This window comes from Sphaerodactylus townsendi, linkage group LG02 (assembly GCF_021028975.2).
Source record: "Sphaerodactylus townsendi isolate TG3544 linkage group LG02, MPM_Stown_v2.3, whole genome shotgun sequence".
In the NCBI taxonomy this organism is placed as follows: domain Eukaryota; kingdom Metazoa; phylum Chordata; class Lepidosauria; order Squamata; family Sphaerodactylidae; genus Sphaerodactylus; species Sphaerodactylus townsendi.
In genome coordinates this window covers 43418655-43441113 of record NC_059426.1, presented here as the reverse complement: position 1 = coordinate 43441113, position 22459 = coordinate 43418655, and the positions used below count along the sequence as shown (strand labels likewise).

Sequence of the window (22459 nt, the reverse complement as noted above, 5' to 3'; positions counted from 1 at the left end):
AGCAGTAATTTTATGGCAAAATCTGCAACTGCATAATGTTATCTAAAAAACCTACTATGGCCTAGCAAAGCAGAGATGGGTGACAGTTTTATACTTTCCTTCGATAAGCAGAGAAAGAGAACACAAATCCATTTTCCTCATTTTTGCAAGATCACACAAGAACCTGCACGCTTGGCTCTCAAAAGTGAGAGCTACTCTCAAGTGAGAGCTTTAACTGAAACGCCAACCTGGCCATGGGAGACATGCACTAGTTTCCCCATTGCATACTATCTGAAGCACAAGGAGTGTCAAACTTTAGTAGGGAGCCCTCCTGATGTTATGGACTACAGTTCCCATCATCCCCTGCCAGCATGATGATGGCAGGGGATGATGGGAACTGTAGTCCATAACATCTGGAGGGTCGCAAGTTTGACACCTATGATCTAAAGCAAAGAAAGCAGATCAGAGACTCGCTCTCATCTCTCTCACACTTTCCAGGTAGTACATGAAAGTAGCTTTCAATTTCACTGTTAAATCATCATTTGTTAAATCATCAGATTACACCTGCCCTCCTAAACAGAGATAGCTGAAGACATTCACCTTAACGCTAAGAAAGGCGCTGTACACAGTTCAAACGATTGTTTTTAATGTGCTGTACATTTTTTTAACATCATTAATTTCCTTGTTTCCTGCAAATTCCAGATAATGAAAGATGAGTTCTTCTAGGATCGAATTCCCATTATTGATTCTCAGAAAATAAATCAAGAAAAATTCAAAATGAAAACTATGATTAAAACCGTTACTGTAATTGAGTAAGGCAGGAGTTGTCACTGACTGCTCACATTCAAATGAGAGGAGTTTCAATTTTCAAAATAGCTGGGGACCCTTGGTCTACTGCAACAAACATTTCCAGAACTTCTAACAATATCCAAGCTTTTTACTTACGAAAACTTTATCTCCAACCACATTTTCCAGATTTAACTGTTTTGTAATCTCCTTAAGGGCAATCTTATCATTGGTCTGGAGTAATCCTACAAAATAAAAGCAATACATTGTCTATATTTTATGTACATCAAGACAATAGAAATCTTCTCACTGAGCAAAATCAGAGGAACCTTCAGAAACAGGCAAGCAGCAGACTGTCCAATCCAGAGAGCATCTAGGCAGAATGGAGAGGCAACAAAAATGGGGGAAACCCTGGCTGCCTGAAAGCCCTCCAGAGGGCAAAACAGACTTGCGCTATCCTTTCCGGTGGCATAAGTCCGAGACCTGCACCAGGGATATTCCCAGCTTGAAAGCCTAGTGGAACCCAACTAAAGTCGGCTCCAGTCCAGGAACCCCCATCCTCACCCTGCCCCCAGCTGCACCAGCAGCCAAATTTAGACCAGCCAGCTCTGTGGGACAAAGGCTCTTCCAGGTCAGGTGCCACAAAGCCCACAATGCCTGCCCACCTCCCTGTTAGCCCTCCCCTCAGACGTAAGTGCCATTTATGTCGGTGGGGTGTACAAGTGCACCGGAGCAGTCCTGCACTTACTCCAACAGTCTATTCGTCGTTGTCCCCATCAGGATTGGGCTAAATTGCATCATACAGATGATGTAACATACTCTGATCAGTCACTATGTGAAGCAGTATGGGGAACAACAGTCAAGATGCCTCATGTCTCAGTTTCTTCCAGCTAAGCTAACACTTCTGCTTTTGCTTCAGACCAGCAAAAAATCACAAACCACAGTTTGTGGCCTTTCCTATAAATCTATATTTCAAAACAGGACATCATAGTTCAGAATCGTGGTCCTTCAGGTTCATTCATTAAGTGACAAACTATTTGTCATTGATAGTAACTGCCTTGTTAGATGTTAGAACTGCCTTGGCATCAAGCATTTAGTGGCCACACCTTCTTCATACCATCCTCAAATAAGTCCTCTCTGAGATCACATGGACAGAGCTGGGGATGCAGAATCTCAGAGGCTTTGTTTACAATTCTATCCCTGCTGCTAGTAACCTTATGGAAACAAGAGAAAACCTCCTGGCCATTTTTAATCCAAACAAATGGATTACAACATGGGCAGCTCCATTTACAGCTCCTGGGGGCTGGGGTTGGCTCCACTGCCGCACCACCTCCTTCAGAGGGCTTTCCAGTGGCACAGGAAGGCAGAATATTAAAAAAAAAAAAAACTTTGCTTCCGCTGAAAAGTCCTCTGTAGGGCTACATGGACTTATGCCACCCAAAGAGTGGCATAAGTTGTAGACCAAGCTTTGGCAGAGTTTCCTATTAAGATGGGGTGGGAGCCAGCTAATGTCAGCTCCATCTCTGGGAACGCCTCCGGAACATGCAAAAAATATATAATGAGCCAGAGACGGTATCTAATATACAGAAGGGAAAAGAACCTGTCTGGCTCTAGTGCGAACTTTAAAACTCTATTATTCATGAAAATAATTAAAACATTTATATAGCATTTATATAATTATAACATTTGTATACCATTATAACATGCCTCCACAACATCCCAGCCATGCCAACAAAGCCAGAAGTAGAGTGGAAGCACTGGCGCAGCACCCAGCCCCGTGGTCACACGGCAACATCTTTGCCAGGATAAGTGCCCCAGGAAGGACAAATCCGCCAGTACAGCCACACGCTGCTCCCCCAAGCTGGTTTTGGCCCCTGCCCTTTGGATGGGGCTGTACATTAAAATAATCTTCAAGAAATGTAGTAACCAAATGGTGTGTTTCTTACCATTTAAATGAACCTGTAAGGTGTTATCCTTAACTTCCTTTATTTCCATGAGTTTTTCCAGGGTGTGACGTATTAACTAGGAGGAAATGAAGATTGAAGTAAAACACCTAGTATAAGACGGAGTACACACCTCTGCTTATTGCAGACCCCTTACTGCATGCCACCTTTGTTGTACAAACATCTTCTATCGGACAGAAGGCTCATCAGTATATTTAGTATACATAAAATATATTCATCAGTCACCCAACAGTGGAGGACCTCCCAGGGTGCTGAACCTCGTCTTGCTCCTTGTTACAGTGCTCATTCCCAGTGTCTAGTCTCTGCTTCCTATCGATGGCTCTCTGACATTGCCAAAAGCAGGTTTATATCTTCATAGGTGCTGGCTTTGGCACTGGAAAGTTCATCATTTTGATTTGTCCTGTTTCTATCACATAACTGATGCCGTATAACTTCCCTGTCACAAATTTGCAGCTCAGGGAGTTGCTGAGGGAAGGCAGCAAAAATCTGAACTGTGAACTCCATTATGCAGACAGACTGAATCCACCCAGCCAGATAACGTTTTAAACAGTTGTATAAGAAGGACAACTGAAAGACTGATTCTAGGAAGTGCTTATATATGAATCACATTTGGCTTATCTTGAAATTACAGTGCTATCCAAGAGGCAAGTCTTTAAAGTAGTCTACGCTATACCTGTCTTCTTTGTAAAAAAAATCAATTACTTTGTACTCACATACTGTAAACAGTGCAAATGATTCAATAACTATATTATCTGAGAAAGATCATATACCAAACTTGAAAGCTAAACAAGCAGTGAAGTTTTGTAATATTAGAAAACCAAGCTTCGGTGGTTACAGCCGTTTAAATTCAGAATACCGTGCATCAAGCTAACTAATATTAAAATACTACCAGAGTTTTTCCTGAGCCTCGGGGTCCAATAATGAGTGCAGAGTTGCTTTCGCCATGGAGAGCAGTACGTTTCAATAGCTCAGCTAAATGCCTGTGGTGAAAAGAGAAATATAAATAACTAAACTTTACAGGAAGCAGTTTTAGGGACAAGGTTATAGATTAAATTTTAACATTTCTTATAATGAGAAAACTACAATTAATTACAAGCGTTTTTAAAGTATTCAAACACGTATTTAGCGATAGAAAACTAAATGTCAGCACAAGCGACAGGTATATAAGGTAAATTTCATATATAGCTGCTTAACTCATTAATAAAATTCTAGCCCACCAACTTTCAACATAGTTGCTGTTGACAAATAGAAAAATCAAGCAGATATTTCAATGAAGTACAGTAACAAAAAACATATTTTATGATACAACCCAACCTATCCATCAATTTTTCAGGAAAGCACAATGGCATATTATATATTTGAAAACACAGCAAGGAAACAACCAATGAAGAGAAAAAGTCTTTGAAAAGGGAAATGTGTTTGAGAGAACATGTCTAGAATTACCGTTTATTTCTGAGATTCGAGAAGCCATTCTCTTCTTAGAAGGAAAAATTTGTTCAGGTGATATGAAACTATACGGTAATTGGCGAATTGCAACCTAAGGACTATTTATTCAATATGGCACTATTACACGAACGCTGGCTCCCGACATTATTTTATTCTTTGACCAGGAGAGAAAGGCGCACTACTAAATCACCATCTAGATACATGTATATGATTATGGCAGCAAGATACTAAGAGGCCTCTGTTTTATATCTGACTTTTGTTAGAGTGTTCTTACTATTATAGACCTTCATCTATTTTAGGGAGTATGATGTATTATTTTAATGCTTGGAGCCTTTCTGCATGCTTAAAATCTATATTATTTGACCATGAAGAAGGTCAATAGGTCAAAACGTGTTTGGTCAGGATCAATAATGGTCTTTTGTACTCATATACATTTGTGAGGCTATCATTTGGGTCAGGATATATGCTTTTAAGGAATATTGTAACATACACACATTACACACATACCACACACACATTTGTTTAGATTTATGGTTTTAACTTATACATATTCAGCCCATATATGTATAGTGTCTTAACTTTTTTGATTCTTAATTCTATTTATTCAACAGGCAAGTTATACAGAAAGCTCAAGGAAAACAGTTTACCAGGGTAATTTTGGTTTGCAAGCTATTAATTTTTATACAGGCTTGGGAATAATGACTTCTCCCTGCTTTTCCCTTCAGTTATCAAAGATATATTCACTTCAAATCAGATGATACTAATATATTGCTCTTCGTGGGGCCCTAAAAGACAGCAGTACCTGAAAGTAATGTTGAATCATCATATAATCAAGGACAGGATCTAATATTATAAAATAAAAATTTCCTTTAGGTCAATCAATATATTTATCAATTAAAAAAACATATTCATCTACATTCAAGCAGAACTGCTAGCTGCCCTTTTTTGCAGTCAAGTTGCAGATAACTTATGCCGACCCTGTAGTGGTCTCCAGGCAAGACATGTTCAGAGGTAGTTGCCTGCCTCTGTACAGTAACCACACGGTATTCCTTGGTGGTTTCCCATCCAAACACTGACCAAGGCTGACCTTGGTTAGCTTCCAAGATCTGACAAGATCAGGCACGCTGCCTCATGGGTTTTTTGAAAAACAAATAAAAATAAAGAAGTAGCACAAAGATAAATATGGTTATCATAATCTAATTTCCAGAAATTAAGCAGCTGTTCCATTAACTCCAGTTAAGTACTACCGTGTTTCCCCAAAAATAAGAGTGTCTTATATCAATTTTTGCTCCCCAAGATGCGCTATGTCTTATTTTCAGGGGATGTCTTATTTTTCCGCTCCACAACTGCATGCTCTGGTGTTCTGTTCGACGGGCATGCTTCCAAACAAAAACTTTGGCCCTTTCTGCACGGGGCCAAAAACAGCGGACCAGGGACAGAAAAACACCGGTCCCTGGGGAGCTGTTCAGGGCCGTCCTGTGCGGCCCCGAGCAGCGTGAAGGCGCCGCTTTCCACCTCCCTTCCCGAGGGAGATTTTTGGAAAGTGCCGCCTTCCCATCAGCGCAGTGCGAACCACACCGCACCAAAGGCGCTGCTTTCCTGTCCCCCCCACTCACCTCATCCTCCGGCGTCAGTCTGGAGGGCTGCTGAGACCCACCCACGCTGCCCTCTGACCCCTGGAGGTCGGAGGACAGCATGGGCGGGTCCCTGCAGCCCTCCAGACAGATGCTGGAGAACAAGGTGAGTGGGGGGCGACGCAGAAGAGGCGGCTCCGTGTGGATCCGCCTCTTCTGTGCTGGCCTCTGCGGGGGCCGCTCACATGCTCCCGTGCGAACGGCCCCCTCCCCTCCACCGGCATAATTTCTGCCGGTGGAGAGGCGCCCTTTCCACTGTGCGGAAAGGGCCTTTGCTACGTCTTACTTTCGGGGGATGCTTTATATTTAGCACTTCAGCAAAACCTCTACTACGTCTTATTTTCAGGGAATGTCTTATTTTTGGGAAAACAGGGTAGGTCTTTTCCAGGATCTTATTGTTCAGCTTGTTTCACCTACATGGCTGTCAGGCAACTGAAGATACAGGATACCTGAGGATACAGACCACAGTTTATCTACTCTATGTTACCACTATGCAAGAGTTACAGGCAAGTCCAAAACAACCTGAAAAATGCTGAAAAACTCAGCATTTTTGGGGGATCCTCGTTTTGGCTGCTTAAATCACGTCATTTTGGGCAGAGGGGAGAAATAAGCCCCAAAAAATACCAGTAAGGTTTTTTGGTTTGACTTTGCCAAATGAATACCCCCATTCTAGAGTGCAATTTCTGTTAAGTTAGGATGAAAAAAGCACAATCAACTGTTGTAAGAATCACAGGAAAACAGAACTGCCATTTGATATCATCAACTACTACCATATTCTATTTATATGCTTTGGTCTTTGTAGAAGCCCTTTTGAAGATTGCCAATAAACAAAATGTTACCCAAAATATCCAATTCTTGGTTTACAACTTATAGATCAATGTCTAAAGGACTAGTAAGTGGGGGAAAGAATGTGCTTTTCGAGAGGAGGGAGAGTACTTACTTGTACTGAAGTTCCATTCCAAACAACTTTGCACTTGGACTCAGACGACAAAATCTTTCCCGAAGTATCCATTGTACCTGCACATTGTAGATTCCAAACATTCAAACATACTATAGCTAACTATCAATCATTATTTATTTACAGTAAATGACAAGCACAAGATAAAAACAATAAAATCAATAATGACAGTGTGAACACAGTAGAAATCCAAAGACAAGTAACCTGACTAATATTAATCATACAGTTGAGGACAACCTTTATAATACCAGAGCCCTTTGAATCTTGCATGCCACCATGCCAAATTTAGTCACTTGATGTGTTATTTCAAAATTCTTATTAGAAAATAAAAGTGCAAGAAAAACAATTTATGTTGTCCAGGATAATCCATAGCTATTAGTATCATAAGAGCACTACAAATATCTACGTAAAAAAACACAATCCGATAGAACATGCTCCGCAGTTTCAACACTATCATCCTCACAAGGACATACCTGTTTCACAAAGCCGATTGCCTTACATCTCCCATCTATAACTGCTAAGGGAAGAGTATCCCGTCGCAACAAATGTGAAAACCTTTCTGTATCCTTGATTTTCCAAATGTACAAGATAAGGCATCAAAATTACCTGATACGTTATGCTTGGATCAAATAATAACTTAGATGCCTATATCTAAATCTTTTTGATGCTCCACATCAAATATGCACTGTTTAAAGAATGCCTGAGCCTAATCATGGTTGGTCGATAGAAGCAGTTATTGGGCAAGAGCATTTGCTTTTCATTTACAATTTATGGATCTTATTCACAACAATACAAACTCTCCTGTGATATGAAAGGAACAAAACTTTAAGGGGAAAAGATCAGTGTTAGCCAGAAGGTGAACAAACTCAGGCCTCTGCATTAATTATGCTGACTGAAAGATGTAAGGTCATGTTTGCACAGACAACTATTAGTTTACTGCACTACAGCTTTTGTGACAGACGGAAGAGCAAAATAGAAAATTCAAAGTGCAAGTCAGTCAGTGGCAGATTCCACATGGGCGAAAAACAGCACCCCTGGAACGGTATCTGTTCCAGGGGCGCTGTTTGCACAGCTGCCGCCTCTAAATCGAGGCAGCACCGTGCTTTCCATGGGGGAAACATTGTTTCACAGGGAAACGGCATTTGCCTGCCAGTGCCATGCAAATGGAGGATAGCATGCGTGTGGCTCCCCGTTACTGTGGAGATCAACAAGGACAGAAGGTGAGTGTGGGGAAAGGAAATGGAGGCGCCTCCGTGGGCACCTCCTTTTCTCCGTGGGCAGCGGCTGCTCTGGGGTCACTTGCACCTCAGCGTGTGAATGGCCCTGAGGCTTCACAGACATCATATATGCCAGTGGAACGCCACTCCCCCCCGTCCACCACCAGTGGAATAAGGTGCTATAATAGAGTGGAGAAAAACTTCCAGTCAGGGAAAGCACCTAGACTGGGTAGGTTGACCTGCGCTCTGATTGGCGGAGCAACCAGATGACTCAGACAGGGAAGAGGTATCTCTCTGAGACCGAAGTCTGGGGAGCAATTTGGATTCCTGCAAGCTGATATCAAGTTCCTTAACTGCGTATGTTAAATATCTACTCTGAGATAATTTCAGTCAGGGAGGAGACCTGACTTGAAACATACTGTGCATCAGTGTGTGCTGAAAGAAGAAAATACTCAGACAAGAAAACTGGGAGGTTTTTTTAGTGGTCGAGGCTGAAGGTGGAATAGTAGGAGACTTTCCACAGTGACTGTAAATAAAAGGGAAGGGAATATATCTTATGAGTGTAGAAGAAGTTGTCCTAAAACTGTTAGAATGGGAATTATATACACAAGTAGATTACCAGTCTGGCATATTAGTGTTGTGCTATAGTTACCTCAGGATGGAGCTTTATGTGAAGTAGGCAGCTAACAGAGTCAAGGCTATATGTATACTATTTGGGTTCTAAAAGGATACCAGCTTTTTAGAACCCAGTCACTGTGAATCCATTAATAACATCTAACTATGTCAACTTAAAGCAAAGAACCTCTCATAACAACTAAGCAACTGAAGACATTAATAAACAAATAATAAATACAAATTTAAGAATCGTGCCTGTGCCAAAACTGATGTTTGTATATAGTTAATGCCTGCCAGCTTACTTATACCTGCCTACAGAAATTTATTTCTATCCTAGGTACAAACATTTACACACACAATACATACAATACATATAAATATATTTTGAAATTAAATAGTACTACAAAAAAACCATAAGACTTTGGCAACATTCAGTACATTTTTCTGAAGCAGAATGTATGTTGAATGAAGCAGACTGCTGCCCATGCTACTGGGCAGAAATACTGTACCCTAGAAAGCTAAATGACAAAATATCAAAAAGATATCACAAAGGGCAGACACTGGGTTGGACTCAGGGTAGTCAGTAAGACTATATTTAAATCATGGTTTTCTACATAAACAGCACTTCTCATAATGTTATTTCATCCAGGGCACCAGGTCCAGTATTTCTTTGTTGCAACCTTTGTATTTTGCAGGCATGCAAGTCTTATCCATAGGTAGAGGAATTTCATTAAAATATTCCCAAACTGGGTCTTTTTTACAACTTGCTGCCTTTACATGTTTTCTTCTTCAAAGGGAGAATAATATGATATACGCACAAAAATCTCAAAACGTGTGGACCTTTTACTCAAAAGTTTTCACTTTCATTTTTACTTCTTGCCCCTTCCTCCTCATACTTAGCTCCTTGTGTATATCTATTCCACTCCAAACAATCTTCAGCTCACTGAACTTAGCACTTAAGAGGTAAGGGGTTTATTCTGTGTACATAGATTTGCAAAGGAACAAAGGGATTATTTTTTTTCTCAGCTCTGCACATTTTATAACATTTTTGCTGCAAAGAAGAGGTGTTTTATCTCTGAAGACAGAAATTCACAGTTTTGAGAACTGCAAAACCAAGCAAATGCGACAAGATCTTCTAAACAGAAAAACTGTCCAAAATTTACAGAAACCTCTGGTAGAGCATAACATTGTGAACTGATTATTGGATTTACAAAAAATGTAGACATTGGATGAATATACAGCCTCATGCTATGTAATTAAAAACTAATCCATATTTCATGATGAATAACCTTTGGACTATAATGTACCTTATATAAAAGACTACCTTGAGGTAGACTTTTCCTCAAAAAGGATTTATTGTAAAAATCCAAGTTAAATTTTAAAAATATAATTTAAAGAAAAATAATTCTATTTTTTTTAAATAATCACTGAGAACAGGCAGAGTATCACTCAAAGAAGTATGTTAAGAAAAGAAGAAGAGAACAGTTTGGATTTATACCTCACTTTTCTCTTCTGTAGGAGTATCAAAGCAGCTTCCAAACTCCTCCCCTTCCTCTCCCCAAAACAAAAACCTTGTGAGGTAGGTGGAGCTAAGAGAGTCCTCAGAGAACTGTGACTAGTCCAAGGTCATCCAGTAGGCTTCATGTGGAAGAGCGGTGAAACAAATCCAGTTGGCCAGAAAAGAGTCGGCCACTTATACGGAGGAGTGGGGAATCAAACCCAGTTATCTAGATTAGAGTCTATCTGCTCTTAACCACTACACCATGTTGGCTTTTAAAAGGCTGTTAAGGCAGCACTTAAATAGGTTTTCTGTTCTAATATCTTCATTCTTTACCTTGCACAAGTTATTCAGAATATTAACTTTGAATGGTGAAAGGATACATATACAAAACTAAAGACCCAAAATAAATTGGCACAACTGGAGGGGGAGGGGACTAAGATAAGAGGTAAGTCACGTAGTAGAAAAATTATGGTGCCACATACATTCATGATACCACAACTGAACATAAGATTTACAAAAATCCTGAAGGCACAGAAAAAAAACTTGAAAAAAGAAATGGGGGGATGGAAATATATGCAACATTTAGTTCCTTATTTTGAAATTATGTTCGTACTAAATTTGTACTTAGTTTGCACTGATCCAACAATGTACAAAGCATCATTTGTAAATTAGTTACATTAAATTGTACTATTTGGCATATTTATGGAATTTAAAAATATGTATTTTTATAACAAGAAAATGTAAGTACAGTTCTCCCTTCCACACTGCTGGCATTAGGGGATGGTGCCCCCTGCGATCTGGAAATCCGCATAATATTTTTTGGCCCACTCTTTGTACCACAGAAGAAGTCTGAATTTGTTTCTTTTGTTTTAATGTTAAAAAAGAAATTGTGCATATTTATGATATTAAAAGATAAAGTATGTTAATAGCAGACCACACTGTGCATACATTATACGCATTTCTGCGTAAACTTTTTCTGTATCATCTGCGGCTTCTGCAAAACTCCGAAAAATTTCCCATTTAATTTCTTGTGCCAACCCACGATGTATCCAACATGAAGCTTAGTCAAGACCACTGGTCTGTCAAGGTCAGTGACAGGCAACAGCTCTCTTGAGTCTCATGCACTCAAGCAGAGCTTTTCAACTTCATCTGCGACCTGATCCTTTTTAACAGGCAGTGCCAGGGATTCTACCTGGAACCTCCTGCATGCAAAATAACTGTTCTATCACTGAGCCCATGGCCCCAGCCCACTCCTGCACATGCATAATAGTAGATGAGCTCTTTTTCAACATAAGGTAGTTAACTACGCTAGCATGAATAAGTAAATAAACTAACATATCTCACATTCAAGACATTCTGTCTCAAGAAGTATTTTACTTACCTTTGAGATACATTCTCCATTTGTAAACTTGTCTTCCTTCAACTTACGTTTGCCCATTGTAATTGATACCCTAAGCAAAGGGGGGGAGGGAGAAATTATTTATATATAGTAGAACTTGCTCATGCACACAAATTCATCCCCAAATCCTTATTCAACAAAGGGATAGAAACACTTGACTAGGTAAAAGATACTTGCACATTTCTTCTCTCCAGAATAAGCCTTGGGCCATTCCACATCATAAGCCCCACCAATGAGAAACTGTTCCCTGAGAGAGGAAGCAGTATCAAGTCCAGTCCAAAGCTTAATTTCCATGAAAGATTTAGGATATAAAAAATCTCCATTCCTACTTCAGTATTTTTTGGCACTGATCAGAATAGGAGCATTAGGCCCAACATGGTGACCATTGGTGCCAGGTGACTCACCAATACTTCCCCTGGAAACTATCAAGCTTTTTAAATTATGGGTGGGACCTTTGAACAGCAGGACTTGTTACTGCCTGTATCATTAAAATGAAAGCTGCAGCAGAAGCAGAAAACAAGCATCTAGATTTCTGTCACCATTCCCCCTTCAAGTTTTGTCTTTTTATTCCCATTCCTTTCCTCTGTCTTTCCTTTGTTTCTTTTTATTCCGTTCTGCCATTTTTTTCACAGCAATGAGGAAGGCATTGTGTTTGGCTCTGTGGCAGCAATTTGGGCAGCAATTCCAAAGGTATCCACAGGATCAAAAAGATTGAGTTCCCTGATGTAAAGTGTATTGTATGTGGAATATATGATTTAGAGGACCAAGATTTACCATACAGCTCCAGATACCAATCATATGCATTAATCAACAAACATCACACTTGAATTTTTTTTTTTGCAAGGAAAAAGTTTCTAAACTAGACACAATGCTTGGACATTTTACAGGCCACAGACTCCCAAAAACTGTACTGTATAGGATAACACAAAGCTTAGCCTGGAAAACACCAACTTCAACAACTTATTCATGCTGCTTATAAACAGCACTCTAAAAGATGAAATGAACTTTAACCTCTGTCTAATTTAGAGTTATTGCCAGCATTTTTAAAAAGCCGTAATAGCCTTTACTTTCTTTTAAGCAAACCCAGTATAAAGAAAATGTTGACATTAAGACTAGAATTCTATCCATGTTTATCTGAGAGTGATTCCCAGGGAACACAGTGTGCTTATATGACATACATGATCAAGCTGTAAATATAAACTAAAGCAAAAGAGATTCCAGAAAATCAGCAGGGATTAACTCACAGTCCAGAAAAATATACATAGATATATGTATATAGCATATAGCAGGGCTGTTTGCCATTCTTAAACTTTGCCTTTTCAATTCCCTCATGATCTCATCAGGCTCTGCTTCACATGGTTATGATAATACCACCATGGCTTTCTTCCTGCTCTTGAGCAAGACTCAACAAGCAGCAGTGCAGTCAGTGTCTGGACCAGAACACCCTAAAACCCACCTGCCTTGTTTCTCCTCAGATAACACCCATAATCTCCCCCACTCTCTTTAGCCACCTGAGTCCAATGCATTGAGAGTCAGAAGAGAGAAAAAATCCTCCCAGCTTAGGCTGAAACACTACATTCTCCTTAGTAGCCACAGACTCTGACAGGAGCCCTGGGATCTGGTGATGTTGTGGTTGCCATGGCAACTCCACATCTCAGCCTCACCTAGGAGGTGCCAAAGGACAAAGCAGAAAATCTGAGCACCGATAAGTGTTGAATGCTTGCATGCATGCATCCAGCTCATGCCTACAATTTTCAGGCCCAGAGAGTCTCAAGGTTTATGGCTTGAACTGTTTGTTGTATGACCACCTAACAGCCGTAAGCAGAAAAATTTGGCCCATCTAGCTCCATCTCATAGAGATGGCACAGTGGCAGAAAAGCAGAACATGTACTTCTATGGGCCCAAAGTTCAATCCTGAGTAACTCCAATTAAAGATCAGGAGATAGGAAAGTCCACGCAAAGCAGCTAGTCTGCTCACTTCACCACAGGTCGCCCCACAAACAAGGCTGCCGTTTCAGATCCTCAACATCCCTTCCGCTGAACCAGGAAGATGCAGCCCTGGACCTCATCCCAAATCATCCCTTTGACTGTCTCGCATTGACGATCACCCTTGACATCCTCAGACACCACAGTATCGCGACGAAGAAACGAATATAGTCCGATTTCGATGAGGAAAAGATACTATCAGGCAAGGCGAAGTGGGAGTCTTTGGAAGCCACTATTGCATTGCTACAGATCCAGTCCTTTTTGTTGTTCCTTATTTGATTTTTTAAACTAAATAAATAAAAATAATAAATATCATAAACTATAAGTAATAATACATAATATTAAATAAATAATAATGATTAAAAAATTAAAGAAACACAAAAGGAAAAAAGGCTTCTAAATGCCCCCCTTACCTTTTGTTTTTCCCCGCCGCTCCTCAAGAGAGCGGCATGAACCGTTACCACGACCACTCACAGGCGGCTCTTCGACGCGAGTACGCACGCGCGCCGCTCTCACGCTCCACTCTACGCGCTCCCACCCAATGGGGAAGGGGAAAGAATCCTTCTATTGCTCATCGAACTAGAAAAAATATTCCCAGCGACCTTCGCGCTCGCTTTTCTCTCGCGTGTTTACAAACAACAACACTCCCTCCTCCTCTTCGCCTCTTCCTTCCTTACTTCCGCTTCGCTCTCTAGATTTCCCCCCTCCTCCCCTTCACTTCCTGCTCCTCCCCCTTCCCTCTTAGCGGGATCCTTTTCCGGGTCCGCCAGCCGCGCGGCGCCTTATGGGTGGCAACCTTTTTTTCCCTCCCCCTCCTTCGACCCCGCGAGCTCCCTTGGGGCGCATGCGCAATGACAGCCTCCCATCTTCATCCCAGCCAGAACCGGAGCCTCAACAAGCAGCAGCTGATGATGAAGAGGAGAGGGAAGGGGGAGGCGGGGGGGACCTTTTATTTATATTGTTAAAGGGACAGAGCACCAATTCCACCTTGAATCGGTTTGCGGGGGGAGGGTTCTGCCTGAGGAGAGTCCAGTTTCTTCCCCACCCTCAGCCTGGCTAGAGGATCCCAGAGAGACACAGGGAGAGAGCAGGAGAGTTTCTTCCCCCGCTTTGGCCGTCAGAGGAGAGAGACCTAAAGCCTCTTAGCAACACAGCTCCGTCTCCTTTACTACTGTTCACTGCTTGCTGCTGCTGCTGTTTGGCCCTGGCTGGAGACACCTCACCACACACACACACACACACAGGAGGAGCAGCCAGTTCACCATCCCCCCCATCCCCCTACTCTCCCCTCCTCCCCCTTTATTACCCTTTGTGTGTGTCTCTCTCGCCACTGCTCCAGGAGAGGAAATAAAAGTGGGGTGCAGCGAAGGTAAGTCAGTCTGTGGGGGAAAGGGAGGCTGGGGAAGCAATGGGTTTTCTCACAGCACAATTGCACTCTGTGCCTGGCAGAGCTGGACTGGGGGGAGGATGTTTGCATGCCCCCCCCCTCCATTCTGTCTTTTTTCCTACTCATGAGAATGTAAGCAATTCTGTTCCTGGTTGACATGGTGGTGGTGGTTTAATGTTTAATTTAAAATAAAATTGGCTCAGACTGCAAAATGCAGTTCTGTGTTTTGCTCTGTATGGCATGGGAGAAGTCAATTTTTAGTTCCTTGTTTAGCAAAAAGAAAATGCCTCGTTCCGTGCTCTGTGTTGGCTGTATTTTTTTTCATGGGCAGTCCAGTATCTTGTTTGGCTTGTGTGTGGGCTGATGGTTAGGTTGTGGTACATGCTCAAGTGTTCCAAACTGCTATTCACTGTTTTTATGAGTGTGTTTTATCTTAGTTTTTTCTATTGGTTGTCTTGTGAAGTTCTCTTCTATGCAGAGGGGCAGGTGCTGCCTTATGGGTTGTTTTAGGGGGAACCTTTCCTTGACTGTTCATATAAAGAATCAATATTGTATTTTAGGAATAATATTTTAAATATAAAATTGAAACCTGTTTATGACTTTTTGTTGCCCCTGTTTTTGTGTGTTATCTTATGTAAGCAAGTAAAATAATTTTCTGTCTAGGAGGTTAATGTTTATGAGTCATTGGAGGATCAGGGTCTGCATGGTTTTATTTGAAGGAGTCATGTCCTCCTGATGTCACATTTATTTTGTTTCCTGAGTTTTGATAAGGACTCTAACATTTTTATAGTTGTGTTAGTTTAAGCATCAAACTTGCTTATTTAGGGGAGTAATGCCTATGTGCATAATTCAGTGTGTACCTAGTCCTATAGTATGGAAATTCTGTTGGTTGGAATAGTACTTCTTTCTGAGGGAACTTTGGGGATTTAAGCTTGATCAGTTGAAAGACTAGACAAAACAAAGTTACAAAAAGTCAAGAAACAGCTTGGAAAATAAATTAGCTGTTACTTTTGTGTGGCTTGAGCAATTCTGTTAAACTGAGCTTGCTGTTTTGTTTTTGTGTATTATACTGAAGCAAGAAGTTGTTATGCAGTCAGTTTACCAAAGCCTGCAAAGTGTGTTTGAACTGTGATATGTGCACAGATGGCCCATGCATCTCAATAGGCCGAGAGAATCTGACCAAAATAACACGCAGCTTGATACAGGCTGCTTTCTTCAAGTGATATTTGAAATGGTCGGTAAATAATTTGTGCCTTTTAAAAACTCTGATTTGGGAATATAACATAAGTTTGCGTGGTGAGATGGAAAAGTTTGGGAAATGGTCCTGAAACACCAGGATTTGAAGTAAAACTTGAGCTGCACTTCTGAAGAAGTTTAAAATATGCTGTTAATAGTAATGTTTTTGTTTCCTAATTCTGAGGTACTATTCATGTACCCCAAATACATAGAAAAAAGTTTGGTTCATGTGTAATCACATTTGTCATGTTGTTTTTCAGTTTTATCTATACACAAACGATTGGTGAAAGTTATCACTGTTTGGAGGGATTGTTTTCATTTTGTTGCTGACAATAATTTTAAGGGTGTATTAATAATACCCATTCAGTTAGCTGTTCTGTTCATTACATATCTAAGCTTCATCTTTTGAGTATAGTAATCATATTTGATCACTTTGCTTACCATCTACAAAGAACTAATCTTAGCATTTAAAGCTGCAGTGCTTAGCATACTTACATTGAGTTTAATATCATTTCGTTCCAAATTACATTTGCAATTATGATCTAATGATCGATCCTGCGCACTTGGAAGGAAAACCACTGAGTTTCACAGGACTTACTTTTGAGTAAATATACATGGCATCAAGCTGCAAGATCACTTCTGCAAACAAGCACTTATGATAAATTTGCCATAAAACACAGTGATAGACAAAGTTAAGACTTACCTAAGAATAGACGATACCCCCTGATCAAATCAATGGTCTGAATAATCCAGTGTTCTGTTTCCCGCAGCAGCTGGTTAGATGCCTCAGGAGATTTACAACAGAAGGCCTGATGCTGTCTCCAAGTAACTGACTTTCAGAGGTACATTGCCTCGAAACATGGAGGTGCCACTCAATTTTTATGACTCATAAATTAATCAGCCAGTCTCTGTGTAATTGTCTTATCCTCTTTTGAAAACATTTAATTGGTGGCTAGCTCCTCATCCCATGGCAGTGAGTTCCAGTAGTTTGTAATATATTATATAAATAAGTAGTTTATTTTGTCTGTCCTAAATCTACTATCCGTCAATGTCATACATACCCTAGTTTTAATGTTCTGCATGCTCTTCCAGATTCTCTCTTTCTAATTTTTTAATATCACACTTAACTTTATAAATCTTTTATAAAGCCCCCCTCCATCTGTATCTTCTGTAAACTGAAAAAAACCCACACACAACTCTTTCACATTTCCTCATAGTGAAGTTTTTCTGATGCACAAGAGGAGTTGTCATCTTATTTTGTGATTATCAGGTTTTATCAGGAGCTTCTGGTGAGGGGTTTTGAAAACGACATAAGATTGGTGACTTATGATTTCCCTTTGCAGATGCTGTGCTGATTCCTCTTCGGTACAAATAATTCCTTCATGTTCTTAGTAATTCTGTCTTTGATTATTGTTTCCACCAATTAGGCATTAGACTTAAATGGTCTGTAACTTCCTGAATCACTCCCTCCTCCCCCCCCCCCCGATTCTTTTCATTAAAAAAAACTGGTGTTATGCCTGTTAGTTTCCAGCTCCAAAGTTAACTGTAGTTACAATCAGTTTCACGTTTGAGTTCCTGAAGAACTCTTGGGTGTATACTATCCCGATTCAGTGACTTGTTAGTTTTTAGTTTGTCTGTTGACCCTTGAAGTAACATCTCTTGTCTCCTCTATTTGATATACTGGTAGTTCTTCACATGCCCTTCCTGAAAACAGTGGTCCTAGGATGGACAACTACTCAATATTCTCTACAACAGTAATTGGCATGAACAAAATATTCACTCACCTTCTTTGCTGTCTTCCTGTCTTTTAAAAAAAAACCCCACTGCTTTCACTCCTAAATTGTCTAATGGCCCAACTACCTCTCTGATAGTTCTCCTGATTCTGATTTATTTCAACCAGTATTTTTGTTTGTTTTTAATGCTTTCAATAATATGCTCCTCAAATTCTTTTCCTTTTTTTTGTCTAAAGCCTTTGCAGTTCTTTGTTTCCCTCATCTGGGCTTTCTTACTTGTGTTGCTTCATTCACCGTATTGTTTAATCATGCTGACATTCTAATTTGTAATATACATTCTAGCCAAATTTGGATTATTTTAGATTTCCATGTCCAGCCTTCAGCAACAGAGAACTTTCTTAATTTAAGGGTTAACTGTACATTTTTAATTCAGAGCGATGTATGGATGCATGATTAAAATGTTTGGAGGCACACCTGAATCTAGAACTAGATGCTGTGTGCACACTGTTAAACATTTGTTCTGTTAGTGGAAAAAACCAGATTTCTTGTATAAGCTGACAAGTCTAACTTTATTCATTTTCACATGGAAGCAAGTCCAGTGATTTCACTGACACTTACGAAGTCTTAATCCTTAAGGACTGTAGCCTAAACCTTCAGTTGGTCAGCCTTCAACTTCATCTAGGGTTTTGGATCAATTCAAGCAAGTTGCTATGACTGGAAATTCACCGAGCTCCACAACTACAAGAAAAGTTACTACACAAAATGCCATAAGCATAACTACTGAGCAGGTCTTTTCTTTAAACCACATTAATGGGTAAGCCATAATTTCACATAGATGAAACTTCAGGTAGCTTCCTTCTTCCTGCATAGTAGATTTGTTCTTCAAAGATGTTTGAATTAGCATGTTCTTATGCCTTGTTTAAACTCCTCTTGAACACGGTAGTTTCCAAACCATCGAACCAGCGATTGCTTCCAGTATGTTTGTCCTAGAATACTGACATTTGTTATGATGTTCTATTTATGGTGTGTGTTTTTTTGGTATAAGAATAAATTTGTTCTTGGACCAGTCTTATAATGAAAGAATTATTCAAATGTGTCTCCCAAGGCTTCTAGCGTATTTAAACTTCTAAGCATCTGTGAGTGGGAATCTGAAAGTTTATTGGCTTTGCAGTGTTCCTAGTTGCTGGTTGTTGCTATGAATTGCCATCACAGAGTGGTGGAAAAAAATGTCCATAGGTCACATTTGGGGTTTTTCTGGCTAGTCATTCCTTCCCACTTACCATGTGACATCAGCTATTTGCTGTTTGATAGGACCTACAAGTCATGCTTCGGCCTGATCTGATTGCATTTCACGGATGCGCAAGACTTCCTACAGTAAAGAAAATGGAAGTTAGGGTTGTACCTGTCTAACAGTTTGCCCTTCTGTCACATTTATATCCCTACAGGGCCTCAGTGAGCACTGCCCAGTCTCCGAAGGCCTTTCACTACAAGTGAGCATATGCGCCCTTCATTACAGGTCATTTTTCTTTGTTGGTGGAAAAAATGTTATTTGATACCTCTCCCTTCTGTTGTAGGGTATTGGATTTCACTTTTAATCTAGCTTCTAGAACCCTACTTGATTTTCTCCTGCCAATTTGGGATCGTTAGACTGGGTTAGTCCCCTCTCTGTTGCAGTAAGGGAGCCCTCCTGCCTCCCATGATGGTCCTAGTTTGCCCTAACGTCTCTTGGAACTTCCTTTATTTAGGTGCCTCTCTCTAGGGACTTTGGTGCCTTGTGATATCTTATCTAGTGCAATCTGATCTATTTCTAGTTGCTCCAGGAGTAGTTTTGAATTATATTTGAAAAAATTAGTAAAAATGTTATTTTAAAAAAGGAAGTAGACTGGGGGTGAGATCTTACCATTCCTTTCTGCTTAGCAGAATCCTCTGATTTTCCTCTGCCAAATCTACCTTGAAGGAAGAAAGATTTCTCCCGATGGCTAATGATTTTTTCTGATGGAGAAAAAGCTTTTCTAGTTGAATAAAAGTCTTTCACAATTTGGCTGAAGGAAGTCATAGTATCCAACAGTGGAAGCAAGTCAAAGGGTATGGATCTTACCCCTATCCTAACACTTTGTGGAGCAAATTTGAAGGGGGGCGGGGGGAATACTATACAGACCAGTTTCTTATGTTAGTGAAGTCACTGGCTATTCACATGTGCAAGAAATGGAAAGGGGGGGGGGGTCATCAAAAAGGAATTCAAACAAATAGTGAGGACGTGTAGGAAGAAAGTCAGAAAAGCTAAAGCTCACAATGAGCTGAGGCTTACCAGAAAGATTAAAAACAACAAAAAAGGGGTTAAAAAGGGATTAAAAACAAAAAAAGTATGTCCGTAGAAAAAGGATAGGATAGAGTCACTGAATGGAGAAGGTGGCAAAATGCTAACAGGGGACGGAGAAAAGACAGAACTACTTAACACCTTTGCCTTGGTCTTTTCTCAAAAAGAAAATAGTGCTCACCCAGGAGAAAATGGGACAGATGATGAAGTAGGGGAAATTCAGCACAGAATAAAGAGGTGGTGCAGGAATATCTGGCTACCTTAAATGAATTCAAATCTCCAGGACTGATGAGCTACATTCCAGGGTATTAAAAGAACTGGCAGACGTAATCTCAGAACCACTTGCTATAATCTTTGAGAACTCCTGGAGAACAGGAAACATCTCAGTGGACTGGAGGAGGGCTAATGTTATTTCCATCTTTAAAAAATGGGAAAAGGGGACCCAAACAATTATCATCCAGTTAGCCTGACATCAATACCAGGAAAGATTCTGGAGCAAGTAATTAGACAGACAGTGTGTAAGCATGTAGAAGGGAACAGTGTGGTTACTAAAAGTCAGCATGGGTTTCTGAAAAACTAGTCATGCCAGACTAATCTCATCTCTCTCTCTCTCTTTTGATAGACTGACATGCTTGGTAGATGAACGGAATGCTGTTGATGTAGTATACCTAGACTTTAGTAAAACCTTTGATAAGGTGCCCCATGCCATCCTTGCAAGTAACCTAGTAAAATGTGGACTGGACAATACTACTGTTAGATGGATTTGCAATTGGTTGACTGACCAAACCCAAAGTGTGCTCATCAATGGCTCATCTTCATCTTGGAGAGAAGTGACTACTAGGGTGCTACAGGGTTCTGTCCTAGGCCAAGTTCTATTCAATATTTTTATCAATGACTTGGATGATGAAATAGAGGGCATGTTAATCAAATTTGCAGATGACACCAAATTAGGAGGAGTAGCTAATACCCCAGAGGACAGTCAGGATTCAAAATGACCTGGACAGGTTAGCGAGATGGGCCAAAGCTAACAAAATGAACTTCAACAGAGATAAATGTAAGATACTCCATTTAGGCGGAAGAAAGTGAAATGCACAGATATATGATGGGTAACACCTGGCTTGACATTTGAAAGGGATCTGGGAGTCTTGGTAGACCACAAGCCAATGCAATTCTGGGATTCATCAATAGCAGTATAGTGTCTTTACTCCTATTCCCCACCAGTTGAACAGCAGATCAAAACCACACTTCCTTCTGGAGTTTCATCTTACCTCCCCTAGGGTCAACAGACACTAACAGGGCCATCCTGAGCAGAGTTGTATGTTTCTAATCCCATTTACCTCAGTGGTTATAGCAGGGTGTAAGTCTGCTTAGGATGACAGTATTAGCCTTTTATTTGGAAACCTTTGTGTCTATTGGCAAGCTGCAACACTTGGTATAAATTCATGTCTAACTTTTGCAAGTGTGTCATAGTACCTTCATGACCTATTCCCTATAAGGTATCACAGCTCTTCTAGTTCTGATTTTTCCTCTGTCAGGATGAGTAGAAAGTGCTCTGTACAGTAGGTTTTTCAATGGCAGTGCATGAAATAGTCTTCCACCAACATCCATTTCCCATTCAGGGATCAGAGTCATGTGCCCTTTAATCATTTTCCTGCACACTTGCCCCTTTATCCTAATGTATACACAGTGAATTCTTCCCTTCTAAATAGGAAGTAGTAGGTGGAAAGTGCCATCAAGATGCAGCTGATCGTTAACTACCTGTGAGTTTCCAAGGCAAAAAAGGTGGTTTGCCATTGCCTGTGATTGCGTATCAACCCATCCAAATATTAACCAGAAAGTGACTCTGCTTAGCTTCCATGATCTGATGCAATTGGCCTAGCTTGGGCCCTCCAGGTCAGGGCTACAGAGAGAACCTTAATTTTGCCTGGATTAACTCTTGTGGACAGCAACATTCCCCCCTCCCCCATGTTTGAACATGCCTGAATGTGTTTTTGTCATGGTATAAGGTGGCAGAAAATGAAAATTATTGGTCTCCTAATGCTAGGAAATCCCTCAGAACAGGCTTTCCCACTCTAGACAGACTCTTGAACTTTGGTTCCACTAATCTTGATGCCTAAGATGTGCAACCTCAGGTTTCCTCCAAGTGACAATTTTACTAATAAGCATCCATTTATTTCTGTTTCCACCTACTGTGTTTTAGGATTGAGACTATTTTTGGCTGCCCTATAATCTTTTGAAGCAATTGAAATGGGAAAATGGGGGAGGGGATCTTCAAAAAAAATGGGAAAACACCTTTATTTC

General features: G+C 40.4%; 2 protein-coding genes across 5 annotated transcripts in view; one reads left to right on the top strand and one right to left on the bottom strand.

The window, feature by feature from the left end:
* Nucleotides 1–14181, bottom strand: part of ORC4 (origin recognition complex subunit 4) — a 28004-nt gene extending 13823 nt beyond the window's left edge. Inside the window, exons 1-6 of the mRNA XM_048485465.1 lie at nt 13899–14181; nt 11482–11551; nt 6750–6826; nt 3619–3709; nt 2712–2787; nt 925–1010 (exon numbers count right to left, since the gene is read on the bottom strand). Coding sequence (XP_048341422.1) covers nt 925–1010; nt 2712–2787; nt 3619–3709; nt 6750–6826; nt 11482–11538 — 387 coding nt within the window. The 5' untranslated portion in view covers nt 11539–11551; nt 13899–14181. The remainder of the gene's footprint in view (nt 1–924; nt 1011–2711; nt 2788–3618; nt 3710–6749; nt 6827–11481; nt 11552–13898) is intronic.
* Nucleotides 14182–14320: 139 nt separating this feature from the next.
* Nucleotides 14321–22459, top strand: part of MBD5 (methyl-CpG binding domain protein 5) — a 174131-nt gene continuing 165992 nt past the window's right edge. For all 4 annotated transcript variants that reach the window (XM_048484067.1, XM_048484066.1, XM_048484065.1 and 1 more), the window contains exon 1: nt 14321–14854. The gene's annotated coding sequence lies outside the window, so the exon portion shown is untranslated. The remainder of the gene's footprint in view (nt 14855–22459) is intronic.